At 34.6% G+C, this 18435-nt stretch overlaps 1 protein-coding gene across 2 annotated transcripts; it reads left to right on the top strand.

The window, feature by feature from the left end:
- Positions 1-5375: 5375 nt before the first annotated feature.
- Positions 5376-10834, top strand: LOC140882020 (hydroxyproline O-galactosyltransferase HPGT3-like). Of its 2 annotated transcripts, none has more exons than XM_073287748.1 (12): positions 5376-5517; positions 5612-5675; positions 6358-6404; positions 6515-6705; positions 7309-7369; positions 7729-7801; positions 9306-9429; positions 9516-9603; positions 9944-9994; positions 10092-10163; positions 10256-10368; positions 10477-10834. In XM_073287748.1, the coding sequence occupies exons 1-12, from the start codon at positions 5387-5389 to the stop codon at positions 10497-10499; spliced, it is 1038 nt and encodes a 345-aa protein (XP_073143849.1). In that variant the 5' UTR covers positions 5376-5386; the 3' UTR covers positions 10500-10834. The 2 variants fall into 2 exon arrangements, with proteins under 2 accessions (XP_073143849.1, XP_073143838.1); XM_073287737.1 differs by having other exon boundaries at positions 6355-6404.
- The last annotated feature ends 7601 nt before the right edge of the window (positions 10835-18435 follow it).

Raw genomic sequence — 18435 nt, 5'->3', positions numbered from 1 at the left:
CATAGAGACTATAAAAAAAATTTCAGAAGAAGTTATAGTGACTATAAAAAATTTATCAAGTCATAGCGACTGTAAAAAATTTTCAGAAGAAATCACAGCGACTGTAAAAAAAATTTCAGAAGAAGTCATAGTGACTATAAAATTTTTTTCAGAAAAATTCATATCGACTATAAATTAAAATAATTAAAATCGGGTCAAGATTCAATCCTGAAAAAATAAAAAAAATACACACTTGTAAACACGTGTACACGATTACATTGAAATATATATGTATATCACTAGAGGTGTTAAAATGGGCTAGACCCGTCGGGTTGGCCCGCCTCGCCATACAAAATAGGTGGGTTGGGTTGTCATTTTACCAACCCGCCTGGAGGTGGGCCGCCCGCCCCACCCCGCCTAATGGTGGGTTGGGGTGGATTGCGGGTTGACCCGTCAAAACCCGTCAAATTACACTTAGGCCCGCTGGGTTGGCCCGCCTCGTCATTTAAAATAGGTGGGTTGAGTTGGTGTTTTCCCAACCCGTCTAAAAGGTTGGTCGGCCCGTCCCGCCCCGTCTAATGGTGGGTTGCGACGGGTTGTGGACTGGCCTGCCCCGCTGGCCCGTTTTAACATCTCTATATATCACGTTGATCTACCTCTCACATCACTATTCATCATAATCATCATCATCATCATTATCATCCATCATATTCTTTCAATTTCTGGTATCATTTTCTCTCTCCTCCACCGGAATTTCAAACCACCGTAACTCCGCCACCAGTTACCGAAATGCAAAACTAAATATACTGTTGGACTCCTCGCGACGAAGGCTATCCACGGACACCCATTTTACGCATTTTAATCGCGATTCTGACGAACCCGACTCCGTCAGCCTTCACGTTTTCGCCGTCGTTTGGCCGCCTCCGGTCGCCGATACTCAAAACCAAATATACCGTTGGAATCGTCTCGAAAAGAGCTATCTATTGATACCGATTTTGCAAAGTTTTATTGCGATTTCTAGAAACCCATTTTCCAGCCGCCGTCGCGCTGCCTGTTGCCGCCGGTCGCCGGCCAGTGTTGGGTTGATTTGGTTTAGTTCTTGGGACTTGTTTCGAAGTTTTGGTATATAATTTCGACCACAAGGGTTTGACATCAACAGGCTAACTACAGACGAAGGCATGGAATCTAGGTCCTGACGTAGACTCGAACTAATACGTAGAAGATTCCGCTAGATCAACAGACATGTTAGTATTTCACTTCACCATAAAAAAAGACAATACCTTATACCAGAACGGACACCCCACCAAATATATATATTTTTAAAATATATATCTAGTACACCTTTTTCACTACCACTTAATACAAATAACCAAGTCATAATATTTTTAAAATATTAAACAAAAGTTGTGAACGTGAGACAATTAAAATTCTCATGATTTGTTGGTGAATCAGACCATGCATTTAAACACAAATAAAATAATTATTATCAACAACAAATAACATGTGTATATATACATATGCGTGTATATACATGCTTCTATCCATCCCACTCACGGCCCAAGGAATTCATCGTTGCTTCGTCGTCGCGCCATTGTCGTCGCACTATCATCGCCGCCGTACCACGATCGTCGTCGCGCCGCAACCACCGCACCCAGATCGAGCCAGGAAATGGAGCATCCACCAGCGGTGGACGTTCCATGCTGGAAGTCGACTCCGGGCACTATTTTTTCTCCATCTTCTTGCATGCCATGCTCCTCGCACAAAAATGCCACGAACGATGTCGCCTCTGTCGAGCCAGATCAGGAAAGCTTGGAAGATACTCCATGGCAGGAAATCGACGGGAGCCCATCGCCAACTTTTCATCGCGCCGCCAACCACCTTCTTCAACCAACATCGATCGAGCCAGATTTGGACGCATCCACCGACAGTGGATGCTCCATGGCTGGAAGTCGATCTCCGAGAGCTGCCACATCTCCTTTCTCCCATCACATCCATAGCCGATCAACGCCGCCGCCGCCGATTTAGCCGTCCGTCGATGATCCTTGGTGATGTTGGAGAGATGGTAGATTGAGATTTACACACATAGATACACATAGTACACAAAATGTTGGGACAGTGCCAAGAGAGAGGAGAGTGAATATTATTCATCTACTATCAAAATTAAAGCTACGTGTCAAGAAATTTTTTTTTTACCTGCCATGTGGATTACTCCTACTATCTTTGCTCTATTAATTTTTCAACACACGAATATTGCAATAAAAAAATTCAGACACAATATTACGTTAGTAAGTTGTGATGAAAACACTACGATGTTGAATTTATAGTGATAATCCATTCAGAGTTCTACTGAGTTTTTACAATTATTATTATGACAGGACTTTGATTCCTATCCTATTACACCACAATTCTACTGCAACTATATGATCATTATTCAGACAGGACTGTTCATCCAACAGTTTTCAATTCAACTAGGACTTTATTTTCTACTATCTGCAATTCAATTGCAAACAGGACTGTTCATCCAACAGTTTTTAATTCAATTAAGACTTTATTTTCTACTATCTGCAATTCAATTGCAACACATTCCTACTACAATTACTCTTTAACTGTATCTAAATTTTCTACTCTCGGTCATCTCGCTAAAACGACATGCCCGAGAGTGGGGGATTATGATGGGTTATTACTCAATTTGACTTTCTCCCGGGCCCAAGCCCAATGACTCAATCCATATCGGTCCCATATTACTCCGATATTTATTTGGACACTTTATCAAGACCCATAAATACCTAAAATTCCATAAGAGGCTCAACCCCATGAAACTCTTTGACTATCTATAAATATCTCAAGTTCTCTCATAATTAAGGTACACACTCCATAATCACATGCTCTAGTTTCTTATAACTTTTATTGGGCAAATACTGACTTGAGCGTCGGAGTGTCTTCGCCGGGCAACCCCCGACGCCACTCACTTTGCTTTGTGACGTTGATGACAACCCACGAAATTCGGTTTTTGAAACAGTTCAAGTATTAATAATAATTAATAAATAGATTAGGTGAACGGTAAAGTCTAAATCCAAGACACGTATTATTGCATTCAAGTCAGCGGGCTGTGATGTGCGAAATTTTTGAGTTGTAGTGTCCAATAAAATAAATATAAGATCATTAGAAAATGATCATAACATGTCCCTTTACATTCCCCCTATCAGGATAAGTACGTGGAAGCGAAAAAATTGCAGGTTTAGGTCGGTTTGTTTGTAAGATGAAACGGTGAAGGACAAAATGATAAGAAAATAATAGGATCATTTACATATAATAGGATCATTTACATTCACTTCTCTTATATTTTATACATTTGACATTTATCTCCATTGTCAAGTGTTGTGTTGAAAATAAGAGTGCATATCTCCTTCGGGAGTGTTTTGAAAATATTTTATTTATTTAAAAGTGATTTTAGTAGAGATTATTTTGAAGTTGATGAGAAGCAATGCTTTTATAACCGGACCGGTGATCGAACCGGTTTATCTTAAAAAAACGGTCCAACCGGTCGGACCGTTTTAACTGGACGGTCGGATCGAAAAATTGTTTATATAATATAATATAATTAATAATATATTTTAAAATTTTAAAACCTAAAAGATGTATATAAATAGAAAAATAAATAGATTTATCATAGTTTGAAAACTAAATAACCATGTAAATATATTCAAAATATTAATTTTAGTTATATATTTTTAAAAAATAAATAAATAATTTTAAAAACTCTAATATTACTAAAATAATATTTTTAATGAAGTACAAATTCCAAATAATGTTGTATATATATATATATATATTAAAATATTAAATTAAGGTTTTAAAATTAAAATATATTTTTTTAAAAAAATAAAAAAAATTCAAAAAACCAGTTGAACCGGTTCTTGACCGGTTCTGAGCCGGTTTTTTGATTGGTTCGATCGGTTCAAAGCCGGTTCGACCGGTTCTGATCGTAAAAACGGTTTTTAAGAGCAATCCGGACCGGACCAGTGACCGGTTTTTGGTCGAAGCAGTTGAACCGGCCGGTTCGATCCGGTTTTGAAAACATGGGTGAAAAGCTAAAGTATGGAGTATTTGAAAATAGAAGTTGAAAACTAATAAAGTTAAAGTTTTAATTGTTTGGAGAATAATTGCTTCCAAACTTAATTTTTTTAACTAAATGACAACCATACCCTTATTTGATACTCACACTATAAAAAATGAGTTTATATATTATTTCACATTATGAATTTTATATCAAAAATATTTTATTTTTTATAAGATGAATACTTGAAAAAATATATAACATTAATAAAAATAAAAATAAAAATATAAAAAATGAAAAAAATATATAAATATACAAGATATTATTTACAAAAATGTATGAAATTGCAATATATATATTTAAATAAATGCTTGTAATAATAATGTAAAATTTTTAAAAATATTTTTTTAAAAAATGCTTGTAATAATGTAAAATTAAAATTTTTTTTTAAAAAATACTTGTAATAATAATGTAAAATTAAAAAAAAATATTTAAAAATAATAATAAAAACATATGTAATATGATAAGTTTATTAAGGGTATATATGTCAACTTGTAATTTTATTTATTAAACAAAAAAGCAGAAGCAAAAAAAAAGCATCAAATCTTAGCTTCTTGTTTTTGGGTAAAAGTTGTAGAAGTTAAAACAGAATTTAACATTCATAAACACTCAAAAACACTTCTATGCAGCTAGAAGCTAAGAAACACTTTGTAGAAGCTCTATCAAACACTCCATTCATGTCATGAGATCAAACCTAATATTTATATATATATGTTTTTTTTTTGTTTTGTTTTTTTTGAAAGAAGTCATTGATATAGATTAAATTCTCCAGTCAAGAGAAGTTAAACACATTATCAAATAACCAAAATAAACCTGAAGAAGAAAGAAAAGCTCTATGGGCCAACTCATGAGCCACTCTGTCGGCAGTACGTTAAGAGGAGACGATAGAGACATTTTTTACTTAAGCTTAAAATAGACCATGATTTTATATATATTTATTAAAATTAAAAATTGTGGGTGTACATTTAAAACATAAATAAAGATGGCAGTCATTTTCATTGGGATGAATCACGAATGTCCCAATGCTTTGAATTCGATGATCCAAATGGCACAATCTTTCAATAAATCTGTTTCAATCTCATCCATCCAATCTCGATGGAGAGAAATAAGATTCCTAGGGAATGAAATACAAACGCGAAATAACAAGTTGGGCCATAACGTTGGGCTTTTGACAAGCTCATTTCAATTTTATTGAATGGGCTGGGCTGGAAACCATTAATCGCTTTTTATTTACGTTTTGTTTTTTGTCAGTTGAATCGAATCGCAAATAATCTTTGGATCGGACGGAATATGGATAGCAGCTTGCCGGTGACGACGAAATCGGATAGGCGATCGAAATCAAAGACTTCCTCGAGCGCTTCGAAGTCGTCTCTTCTCATGGCTTTCATTTCATGCCTTGCTTGGCTCTACGTTGCTGGCAGGTCCGTTGTTTTTCTATCCTACGACTTTTTTTTTAATTTTTTGCTTTCTTGACGTGATCCATCTTTTTTGTTTCTTTTAAATGGCATGTTCCAGGTTGTGGCAAGATGCAGAAAATAGAATGGTACTGGCTAGTTTGTTGAAGAAGATCTCTGGTCAGGTGTGAAATTCTCCGAACAAACTTTTTTTTTTTCTATGATGTTTTTTTCTTACCTTTTCTTCTCCCTTGAAATCGAGGGACAGTGTGAGCCAAGTTAAGGTTGTGAAAAAAAATGCAGAAATTGACTACATATTACTGATTCTCTAACGCTTTTCTACTACATTCGTTACTTTTAAACGAATCTGTATTTGTTTAGTCCTCGGTGGAATTTAGTTTTCAGAGATTTTACATTTTCCTTCAACTTGCTTTGATTTCGTTCACCAAATTATTTATCCAAAGAAAGATTGATTTTTTGAAGTTGTGATGAGAAGATGCTACTGACCGACGCTGCAAACTGCAAACCCTCTACTTCTTCCTACGAAATGTGAACTCTTCAGTGCAGGCCTAATTGAACTCCCATGAAGGGACTGACATTACCCCCCCCCCCCCCCCCCCACACACACACACACACACACACACACACACACACACCTCTTTTGTCGCTATTTTGGTTCGAGTGACACTGACTAGACATCTGAAAATCGTTGACTCCGACTTTTCGTAAATTGGTTGGTGGGTTGTGAAATAAAACACGGGTGTGAGGGTTCCGATGCCAACATACTAACCTTCAAGTGTATATTCATTGATGGTGATCTTGGATGCTATCTAATCCATTCAATTTATACGGTTTATTTGGCAGCGGCCTAAAGTGCTTACGGTGGATGATAAACTAATGGTACTTGGATGCAAGTATGTCTATCTGACTTCTTTTAAAATGCATATAAAAATTTGAATATTCACAAGGTACTAAATAGTTTTGAACTATAACTTTTTTGGGCTTATTGTGGTAAACGTTTTAGGGAATTGGAGAGAAAAATTGTTGAAGTAGAGATGGAATTGACATTAGCTAAGAGTCAAGGTTACCTTAAGAATCAGTTGCAGCATGCAAGCCCATTTTCTAATAAAAAGTTGCTTGCTGTCATTGGAGTTTATACTGGTTTTGGGGGTCGTTTGCGACGCAATGCCATCAGAGGATCTTGGATGTCAAAAGGTTAGTTCTGGTGATTGATGAAGTGCGTAGTCTACCTTGCAAGCATGTGTGCTTTTGCACTCTGAAAGTACCCCATGCAAGTTTTGATTGATTAAGTTTGTAGTCTATTTTGCAACCATATGTGCTTTTGCACTCTGAGAGTACCCCATGTAAGTTTGTGTTTCCCTATTCTGGAACACCTATTTTTTTTATTATTTTTTCTAGTTGTGGCTCTTGACATATATTCCATCAGCATCAAATAAGTGATGTCATAGGTTAAATCTAACTAAAAAGGAATGGTGGCATTTACAAATTTTTCGTTATGATCACTGGCATGTACACCTGGGTAGTTTGACATAAAAACATTTGTTTTGCATAAAAAGGTTCTGACCATGTCATGAAACATGATATTGACATTGATCTTTCAGTTGATGAAAAGAAGCCTTCAAAATGCTTCTCTCCAAAATAGTTACTTGACGCCTCAGCTTTTGTGAAAATATTTTACACTTTGCTCTATAAGTAGATACAGAGATCCAAGGAGACAACACTTCAAACTTGTTTCTCTTTTTGATTGTGAGATTTGTGCAAACATAGTTACACAGATGAACTCTGTTTTGGCTGCAGCTGATGCTTTATTAAAGCTTGAAGAGAGAGGGATTGTTTTGCGATTTGTAATCGGTAGAAGGTTTTTCTCTTTTGCTTCTTAAATGTCTTTCTACATGCAGACCATTATTTACCTTTTCTTTTGCTTGGTCTTGTGTAATGCAAGATCACGATCAATTGATTAACTAAGGTCGTGTTTGGTTAGACAGATCTATGATTTCAAATTTCATGGCTTGTTCCGAGGAACAAAATTTAAGTTAATTTCAAAACCACTCTATTTTACAGTATGCATCATTAAATGTAAACGATCGATTTCAAATACAAGAAATGGATGTCATTTGAAATCCATCCCCAAACCAAATGTCTTACTCCAAATCAAATGATTTCATCCAAATGCAATCTAATAGAATCATGTCACAGTCCATAACTTGGATTTTGCAGCCCTAACCGTGGTGACAGCTTGGACCGCAATATCGATGAGGAAAATCGTGTGACAAATGATTTCTTGATCCTTGTAAGTCATTATATGTCCTTTCACGAGGACACCATGAAAATCTTTTTGATGCCATATCAATTGTTGAAGTTTAATTATCTTTTATGTCTAAAATATTTATGTTGTTACTTGAGATCTCTCATATTTTTCCACGAGGCTTGAGCTGCTAGGAGCCTAGGAGTCAATATTTGATATATATTCAACACTTGCTTCTAAAATAGTTTTCTATGAGCTGGTTCTCGTGTTCTTCCACGAGATTTGAGCTGCAGGGAGTCAATATGTGATTTATATTCAACATTTACTCCAAAGTAGTTTTCTATGGGCCGGTTCTATCTGCGTTTTGGGACTCAGGTTGGGGCAACTGTTTTCTGAGCCATCTTCAGAGATATTCAGATCCATGGGAAGTAGGCAGGCGAAACTAAAGACATGCTCACGCATGTCTGCAGTGCCGGCCCTAGGGGGAGGCCACCTAGGCAGCTGCCTAGGGCCTCCCCTAGGGTGGGGCTTCAATTTTTTTTAAAAAAAAATTACATTATATATATATTTATTTATATTTTTTTCATTCAAAATTTAGATAAGACATGGACATCTAAATATTTTGTAGAAAATTTGAAAAGTTAATTTTTGTGCTTTTGATCTTTTCTTTTCTTTGTGTACAAGAGGGGGGAAAAACTCTCTTTATAGAATACAAATCTCTTTTTTCGATAAATTTCTCCATTCAAGTGAGTAAGGTTGCTCAAAGTGGGTCAATTATAGTGTCGTTTTTTTTATTGAGTGTGATTTATCTTGTATGTTGGTAATTTTGTTTAGTTTTTAATTATTTGATTTTGTGAACTTTGGTCTTCGGGATTTTAATTCCTTGCATATTTTAGTATTAAAATTATAATTCATATTTGTTTTGTTAGCTTTTTTGTAACAAAAATAAATTGTTTATGTTTCCTTAGTACGATGATTCTTACTATGTTTGTAACTTTGTATTATACATTTTTTTTAGTTTTAGCTTTTTTTTAATCTTTTGATACAATTGTTTATGTCATTATTTTTAGTTGCAAGAATTTTGAATTTTTTATTATTATAAGTTATTATAATATTGGTTCTTTTTTGTTGGGAAATTTGACAGTAAATAAAAGGATTTTTTAATCTTTTATTACGATCTAAAATACTTTTTATGTCGTGTTTATATTAAATCTCGTATCAACAATCAATCTTTGTTATTATTTAAATTATTTTTGTATTTGTTTTGTTAGATTTGCATTGTGAATTATGATGAGTAAAAGAAAATTTGAATCTAGAAGTTCAAAGAGAAAAAAAAAGCAATAGATTTATTAAATTATTTATAAGCGATCATTATGTTTATTTTATTACCAGTTTGTTTGTAATATTTTTCTATTTAATAAAAAAAATTATATAGACCTTAAATTAGCCTAGGACCTCTAATTTTCTGGAGACGACCCTGCATGTCTGTTGTGAATCTCCAAAGCACACATCTATCAAATTCAAATGATTTTTGTTATTATATTGTTAGGACCATCACGAGGAGGCTCAAGAGGAATTGTCGAAGAAGGCGAAATTTTTCTTCAGTACAGCAGTCCAGATGTGGGATGCAGATTTTTATGTAAAAGTTGACGACAACATTGATCTTAATATGGGTAAATTTTTCTGACATCTTATTTTATTTGAACATATAACTCGTAAGGTAGAATTATTACTTGATTAAAATCGATCTTATTTTCAGATGGTCTGATTGAACTTGTTCAAAGCCGTCATGATCACAACAGTGCTTATATTGGTTGCATGAAGTCGGGGGAAGTGGTCACGGAAGAGTAAGACAACATATTTTGGGCTGGCTAAGCTTGATTTCTTCAAATTTTATTTTGTCATAGTTGGTGCTTATCATTGCTACTTAATTTAATAGTTCAGATAGGCATATGTAATTAGGTATAATTGTGTAATACGTTCAAAATCTTGTGGTTATTAATTTGGACAGAAACATGCATTGAGTGTGCGACATGAGTCAGCTTTGTACTTATGATATCATGTATTAACTTAATTCGATGCTGTACCATGAAAACTAGTTGAAGGTAGGTTTTGTGGTCCTATATAATGCATGGATATGGAGTAAGAAAATAATTCTAACTCATATAAGTCTTGTCTATTTTTCAGGGGAAGACCGTGGTATGAACCAGAATGGTGGAAATTTGGTGATCAGAAATCGTAAGTGGACCAATATAATCTCAAGAATTGTATTATTTTTCTTATTGCATTCTTCTTTGTTTCAGGCCGTTTCTTACAATCCATAAATTTCTTTCAGGTACTTTCGCCATGCAGCTGGTTCTATCTTTATAATTACGAAAAATTTGGCTGAGTATATTAATACTAACAGGTTAGGTTTTATGCCTGAGTTGAATTTAGTTAGCATTTGCTTGTGCTTGGCCTTTTTCTAATTGTGGAAATACATATGCTTACCGCATGCAGAGCATCATTAAAGGCCTATGCACATGATGATATCTCAGTGGGCTCATGGATGATGGGTCTTGGAGCAAATTATGTAGATGACAGCCGTCTATGCTGTAGTTACTCAGGCCAAGGTAATCCTGCCTTTGGTGCCACTAACATGGACATTGTTTATGCAATTTAGAATGACAATCGCCAGTCCGGTTTCTGATTACAAGATTGTTTACTTTTTGGTCTTGCAGACAAGGTGTGTTCGATGGCCTGATGAGGAAAGTTTGTCTGCCGACAAACATGTTTACATTGGATGGAGCAACATCGATAGTTTAGAACGTTCTCAATTCTTTCTGTTGCGGCACGCTCACAAGATTCAACTATATACTTCATATTACTGTAGATATATCAGATTTGGCATTAATCCAATTGATTATTTTTCGTTAAAGTGGAGCAAACAGCTTCTTGGAAAAATACTATTTGTATTACCCTGACAGTAAGATAGATCAAGGGAGAAGAACAATCAGATACCACCAGTGAATAACTGGGGCAAAGAGTAAAACCAATGACAAATACTTGTGGATTATAATCGAATCAATCCTTTATTTATGTTGGTTAGAACCTTGAGTTCAAAACTTATAAAACGGTTTTATAAAAATGTTTTCAATTTTTTTTTTATAAAATGTTTTAAAAGTTGTTTTTAAGAATAAATGTGTTTGAAAAATTATTTTATAAAAACATTTTAACATTTCAAAAGCAATGTCGTTCATCCTTGTCTTTTATAGTTTTATTATAAAAACAGCTAAAAACACATCTCAAGTGTTCCTTAAAATTTATGCTCGAAGAGAACTTTTTCAAAACTATTTTACAAAATTTTTATCCAAACACATACTTTGAGTTTTTTTTCACTTATGAAACGAGTTATTTGCACCAAATAACCATGTGCAATATTGAAAATGAACACTTTTCTCATGTGAAATTTTAATAGTCATCTTCAACCCTGAATTTTTATAAAATTAGCACACTCGTATCTTCAGATGAGTGATTGTTGCGCACACGCCACTCATGCGACTAAGCAAACATTTTGAATTTTTTTGCACCAAATATCCCTATGAAATATTAAAAATACATATTTGGCCCCTTGAGAGTATAATTTTTATATCTATTCAACCCATAATACACAATTTTTATTAAGATCCAATTATAAAATATTTAGCAAACATTTTTCGTTTTATTAATTTTTATTTTTATTTTAAATTTATTATCATTAATTAATTATTTTTTAAAATAATATTATTACTTTATTTTGCTATCATTATTTTATTAAACTCACTTCGTGTTTCCAACTTCGCCATCAAATATGCATTCATAACAAGGATTTAAATACTTACAAGTACGAAAATATTGAACTAAAATGATAAGTTCAAGCATATTGTTTTTTTGATTTAGGACGATATAGTATTGAACCAAAATCTAAATTTTTCGAGAAGATGCATTGCACAATTTGTAATAAATAATAAAAAATAACATGATTATATAATTCTAAATCGAAAAAGTAATATTCATGAACTTATCATTTTGGTTCAATATTTCGGTACTTTTAGGTATTTAAATCCTTATTTATGAATGCATGTTTAATGGAGAAGTTAGATACACGAAGTGAGTTTAATAAAATAATGATAACAAGATAAAGTAATAATATTTTTTAGAAACAAATTAATTAAGAATAATAAATTTAAATTAAAAAATAAAAAATAAATAAAATGAAAAAAGTTTGAAAAATATTTTATAATTGGATCTTAATAAAAATTGTGTATTATTATTTAATGCAAATTGTGCAATGCATTTTAAAAAATTTAGATTTTGGTTCAAAACTATATAGTCCGAAATTGAAAAGTAATATACATGAACTTATCATTTTGGTTTAATAATTTGGTATTTTTAGGTATTTAAATCTCCTTTATGAATGCATTTTTAATGGAAAAAGTTGAAAACACGAAGTGAGGTTAATAAAATAATGATAACAAGATAAAATAATAATATTTTTTTAGAAAACAATTAATTAATGATAATAAATTTAAAATAAATATAAAAATTAATAAAACAAAAAATGTTTGCTATATATTTTATAATTGGATCTTAATAAAAATTGTGTATTATGAGTTGAATAGATTTAAAAATTATACTCTCAAGGGGTCAAATATGTATTTTTAATATTTCAAAGGGGTATTTGGTGCAAAAAAAATCAAAATGTTTGCTCAGTCGCATGAGTGACGCGTGCGCAACAATCACTCATCTAAAGGGGCGAGTGTGTTAATTTAATAAAAGGTCTTGAAGATGCCTATTAAAATTTCACTGGAAAAAATGTGCAATTTCAATATTTCACAGGGGTATTTGGTGCAAATAACTCCTTATAAAACACTAAAAATGTTTTTAAAGTACATGTCAAAACGAAACTTATATGTTTATATATACTAGCAAAAGACACGTGCGATGCACATAGAACAACTTTTATTGTTGATAAGAGTTGTTAAATAAATGAGTTAAGATGAGAAGAGATTAACGTGTATTTAATTTAATAATTTTTATGGTATTTTAGTTAATAGTAAAATTCAATATAATATAACATGTACAACGTGTATTATATATTATAAAATGAATGCGAACAATTTTTATTTAAAAATTTATGTGTTACAAATCTAATTGAATCTATAGTTGTTGGAAACTATGTTTGTAATAAACATTATGATTTTGTATAAATTAGACATTGAGAAAAATATAGAATTCGATGTCATGACATGTTTAAAAAAATAAAATTTAAGAAAAATATAATGATACAATGTTGAAAAATAATTTTACCACTATTTATTACGAGAAAAAACTAATATTGATAATGTATTAGATTACTCGATTTTTCTTCCTTTATATAAGTATTTTTCTTTCTTTCACGATTTTTTCGTTTGCCATCCGTTTTTTATTCTTTATTAAAAAAACAATTTTTTCATCTTCTTCAATAACAATTCATGTGATGTTATTTTCATCAATTATTTGCATTTTTAAATCTCTATTATTTGATTCCTTGTTGGACGACCTCTTTTTTATTTTTTATTTTTTATGCTAAAAATAGTTCTTTACAAGAGTATGAATAATTTCATTGGTCTCCAATCTTCATTCTTGTGTTATTCTCTTTTGTTACTTGCAAGTCAATATCGTTAATGATCAATGACGTTATTTGAAGTTCTCTTTTATTTTTAATTGAAAGAGTGAGTGCCCAGTGAGCCAACTTGTGGCTATGGGCTTTGATGACTCTTTGTACAAACGATCTTTTGTTTAATGTAATTTACACTTTTATTAATGGCAATGACTTTATCTTTCTTCATATTGTTATATTATGATATACTATTGTTGTTTTGATAAAGACCTTGAATATACTATAGTGTATGTAAGATGTGGTAGAACATGGGGATGTCTATCATGAAATACATCTTATAGTCACTGTATGTTCTAAACTGTTCCTAGTCGATTGAGCCGTCCGATAATAAGGATAAGGATCGCTCGAGTTTGAGACTAGCATTTGCGATGCGGAGTACCACGTTTCATTGGTAGGGAACATGGAGATGTTCGAAGCATGCAAATGGATATTCATAGGATGAATAATCGAACTACCCTATCCGGACTTTCCAAGTGGTTATCACTTATCGAGTGGATTAAGTCCGCGGTTTTGGTTGTACACCATTAGTCCTTACTACTTGAAACATCATGGAGACTCTATATGCTAGTACTGTGCTTTGACTCATTTACCGACTCTATGGGGGTCATCAGGTGTCGGGATTGGGTACAGTTACAACACATATAGGAGTCGATGCATTGTTGTCAAGGATTCACCACATACTTGCGAGTGTGGATATCCTATGCGATCTGAGGAGATATTAGTGTGACGAATCTCTGGCCAGAGTACTTGATGTGATTTAAGAAATGGTTTCTTAGTAGCACATGCGATGTCACTAATTTGATCTTCAAGATGTATTGCATAGTTATCGAATCTTGAGCGACTCTCGATATACCAATGGTTGTTGATTCGATCGGGATATATGGATGAAGGGACCGTACTGTACGCTAACCAAAATCTACTGGTTCTTGTAGGCACTATCAGTGATACCTAGGGAATCATGGGGCGATGTTGCTAGGCGCTTTACCATGATTCGTTGGGCAAGTCGGAAAGTGTTGTTCCGAGTCACAAGGAGTTGTGAGCCCACGGCTAGCTGTATCCCTGAACCATTGAGGGTCCCACAGTGTAATGGAGTTTTAATCCCCGTTGAGATAGTTAAATTTAATGAATAAAGAAGTTGGACTTCTTAAATAAGAGTAAGGGAGTAGGATTTCCTAAAATGACATAGGGATGAACATTTTTGGAAACCACTGAATACGGATTCAGGAAAATTTATCTTGACTTTAAAATGTGCAGAAATGGTTTCTGTGCACATTGGTAAAATCGGTTTATCAATCGGAGTCACGATGAATTTTATATTAATTTCTGAACGTGCGGGCTTTGCTTGTCGGGCCTCAACTTATGACTAATGGGCCCTAAGCTGTTAGTGGCCTGCATTATAAATAAGTTATTGCAGTACAGAAATTAGACACAACTGGTCATAATTTTGAGAGCAAAATTTCGAAAACCCTAGCCTCCTCTCTCTCAAATTCGGCCGCCCCTCCCTTCTCTGCGTGAGAAATTCCGGTCTGTGATTTTGAATTGCAGTCTGGAATAGCGAATCAAATTCGTTTATTCTCTTCGTAGAAAACTTCTGATAGATTTTCTAGTGCAATCTATCAGAGGGATTAAACCTCTATTCGTGGACCTGATTGAAGGAGATTAAAGTTCATCAGTTCCAGGGAGAGACAACAAGAGCAGATTAAATCTGTTGGTGTCCAGAATCTCGATTCGAGATTAAAGGTAAAATTATATAATAGTTATTTAATTTTACACACACTTATAATTTAATCGTTAAACGGTTGATACCCACACTATGGAATTGTTCCATAATAAAATTTTTAAACTTCCGCTGCACCGGGTATCAATCGTGATTGATCTGAACGCAGTTTTCCAACAGTGGTATCAGAGCCAGGTTGCTCAGATCAAACGATTAAATTAATCGATTGTACAAAAATTTTTGAGTCTTGGTTTTTTAAAACAAAATAAATATTTTAAATAAAAAAAAAAATTTTTTTTTCGGGCAAAACCCGGGCAGCGATTGGATCGCTGCCCGGTGGGGCAGCGACGGTCGCTGCCCCGGGCGGCGCACGGCGCCGCCCAAAGGGGGCGCACAGCGCCGCCCACGGCGGCGCACGTCGCCGCCCAGGGGCGGCGCTCAGCGCCGCCAGGGCAGCGCTCGGCGCTGCCCAGGGCGGCGCTGCGACGCTCGGCGCCGCCCAGGGCAGCGCACGGCGCCGCCAGGGCAGCGATTGTCGCTGCCCTAAAGGGGCAGCTAGGCTGCCCCGGCCCGCGCCCACGGGTGCGGGCCGGCCCGGGAGTGTCCCGGGCGGCCCGCGGGAAAAATTATTTTTTTTATTTAAATTAATTTTAATGTGTTAAAATTTTATTTTTGGTCCGATCAAAAATTGTTTTTGATTGGTTCACGAGGCATCGGATCGAATTGTTCGAGTCCGAAAATTTTAAAATTGATTTTTGGATAAATTTGAATTTTTGGAAAATTTTAATATTTTATCCTTAAATTGAATTTTGAAATCAATTATTTTTGGTACAATTGATGATAAGATTTGATCTTATGTATATATTAAGTAAAATATGATTTTATCTATAAAATTAGATTCTGTAGATAAAATATGATTTTATTTAATAAAAGATAAAATATGATTTTATATGTAAAATATGATTTTATATATAAAATATGATTTTATCCTGTTTAAATTTAAATTGCCATATGCATGATATCCAATAAATTAATTTTGAATTAAATGTTATTGGATAAGGATGATCGATTGCCATGACCAATTTTGTAGGTGTATGTTAGGAATTTACATTTGTTTTTATTGTTGTTGGTTTTATTAATGGGCCTGGTTTATGGCCCAGTATGAATGTCATATGTAATAAAAGTGGGCTTGGTTTATGGCCCGTTCCTACCCCTAAAAATGTATCCCCTACTTGTCATTGTTATTTATTGTAAATACATTAGATTTAGTGGGAGATCAAGATTTGAAGATGGTGGGCCCAGCAGACAATAAAGACAGAAGAAATGTAAATTGGAAGCACATGTAATAGGATTGCATTGCATACTGCATATTACCTAGGATTGGACTAAGACTCGTGATTGGCAACCACGGGTCAATTAGAAATGGAATCGATCATCCTATATATAATATATGATATTATGATTGTATGCATGTTTTAGACATAATTGCGTGAATCCGGCAAGCATGCAATAATTTGAAATTGATGAGACAAATTTTTTATAATTAAAAATCCCTCATTTTAAATATGATTTAAAATTGATATCAAGATAAATAAAGGAAATTTAAATTTGTTTAAATATTCCTACCTTCCATCAACGGTCAATGTATGACATGCTACCCGCGAATACGGTCCGGCTCATATTATTGGGGGGGCCCGTTCGTCGGAAAGCTGTACATTGGATCGACAAATGTTGTAAGTTGGGTGGAACTCCCATGGGATCGGCTCATATTATTGGGGGATCCACATGGCGACCGTCCATCACAACTTAATATTGATGGGTCATCTTGACATGTCACTTTAAACGGCGTCATATTATTGGGCCCTTATTGGACATGAGGTAAATACATGGGGGTTGCTTTGGAAGCAATTGGGCTCTACCTTTTGAGAATTATGGTTGGCTGATATTATTCGGGACCATAAGTTTGTCAATTGGACTCCATGTTCTCACTAAGGAAAAAGTTTCCCGTTTTCACTAGAGGGTAGTGAAATCGTTAAAATAGTGGGAGTGAGATTCATAAAATTAAATTCGCCTATTTTATGTCTTAGTAAATTGCTTAAACAATCATTGATATATGTCTGTTTTTCTTTTCAGTATTTCATACAATGAATTCGCGTAATCCATTATTCTCGATCCTCGAACAAAACAAGTTGACTGGCGCAAACTATACGGAATGGTTCCGGAAGTTGAAGATTGTCTTGACTTCGGAGAAGATGCTCTACGTGTTAGAGAAATCACCTCCGAAGGAAGCACCAGCTGACATAAGTCCGGAGGAATTGGCCAAACTTGATGCATGGTGGGACCATGACATCAAGACCAAATGCTATATGCAAGCCTCGATGTCTGATGAACTCCAGAGGCGATTTGAGGACACCGTGAATGCTGCTGACATTCACGCTCAACTCAAGGAACTTTTTGGGGCTCAATCGAGGGCTGAAAGGTTCGCTACTGTTAAGGAGCTGATGACGTGTCGCATGCGTGAAGGGACTTCGGTCCGTGATCATGGGGTACGAGTGATTTGGCTCATACAAAAGTTAGCGACCCTTGATTTGGTGTTGGAGCATGAACTCAACGTGGATTTACTGCTTCTGTCTCTTCCTTCTTCGTTTGACGGATTTGTGGTAAATTTTAATATGAACAAGATAGAGGCCACCCTTGAAGAGATGGTCAATATGCTTGTGACATATGAATCCACACTTAAGAAGGATAAGCCAGCTTTCTTGGTGGGCTCCTCATCTTCTGCTAAGAAGGGGCCAAGTATGAAGGGCAAGAAACGTTCTGCCCCACCCAAGAAAGTCGAGCCCGAGAAGAAGCACAAGACAAAGGCTTCAAACAATGGAAAATCCAAGGATGTTTGCCATTACTGCAAGAAGCCCGGTCATTGGAAGCGCAACTGCAAGGAATATCTAGAGCAGTTGGGAACTGCAAAGGGTATGTTCTATATTGAAATAAACATTTCACTTAATACTACTTCTTGGGTATTGGATACCGGATATGGATCTCACATTTGCAATGATTTGCAGGTGATGACAAGAAGTCGCAGGCTTAGAATGGGTGAGACCCAGCTGAGGCTCGGGAATGGTTCCAGAGTTGAAGCTACAGCCATTGGAGATGTTTGTTTAATTTTGCAGAACGGTTTTAAGTTATTTTTAAGAGATGTTTTATTTGTTCCGGATTTAATTAAAAACATTATTTCTGTTTCTATGCTAGATAGAGATGGTTATTCTTGCAATTTTGTGAATG

Source organism: Henckelia pumila, chromosome 1 (genome assembly GCF_033568475.1).
Source record: "Henckelia pumila isolate YLH828 chromosome 1, ASM3356847v2, whole genome shotgun sequence".
Classification (NCBI taxonomy): Eukaryota; Viridiplantae; Streptophyta; class Magnoliopsida; order Lamiales; family Gesneriaceae; genus Henckelia; species Henckelia pumila.
Note: the sequence above shows the minus strand (reverse complement) of the source record. Positions and strands in the feature narration are given on the sequence as shown.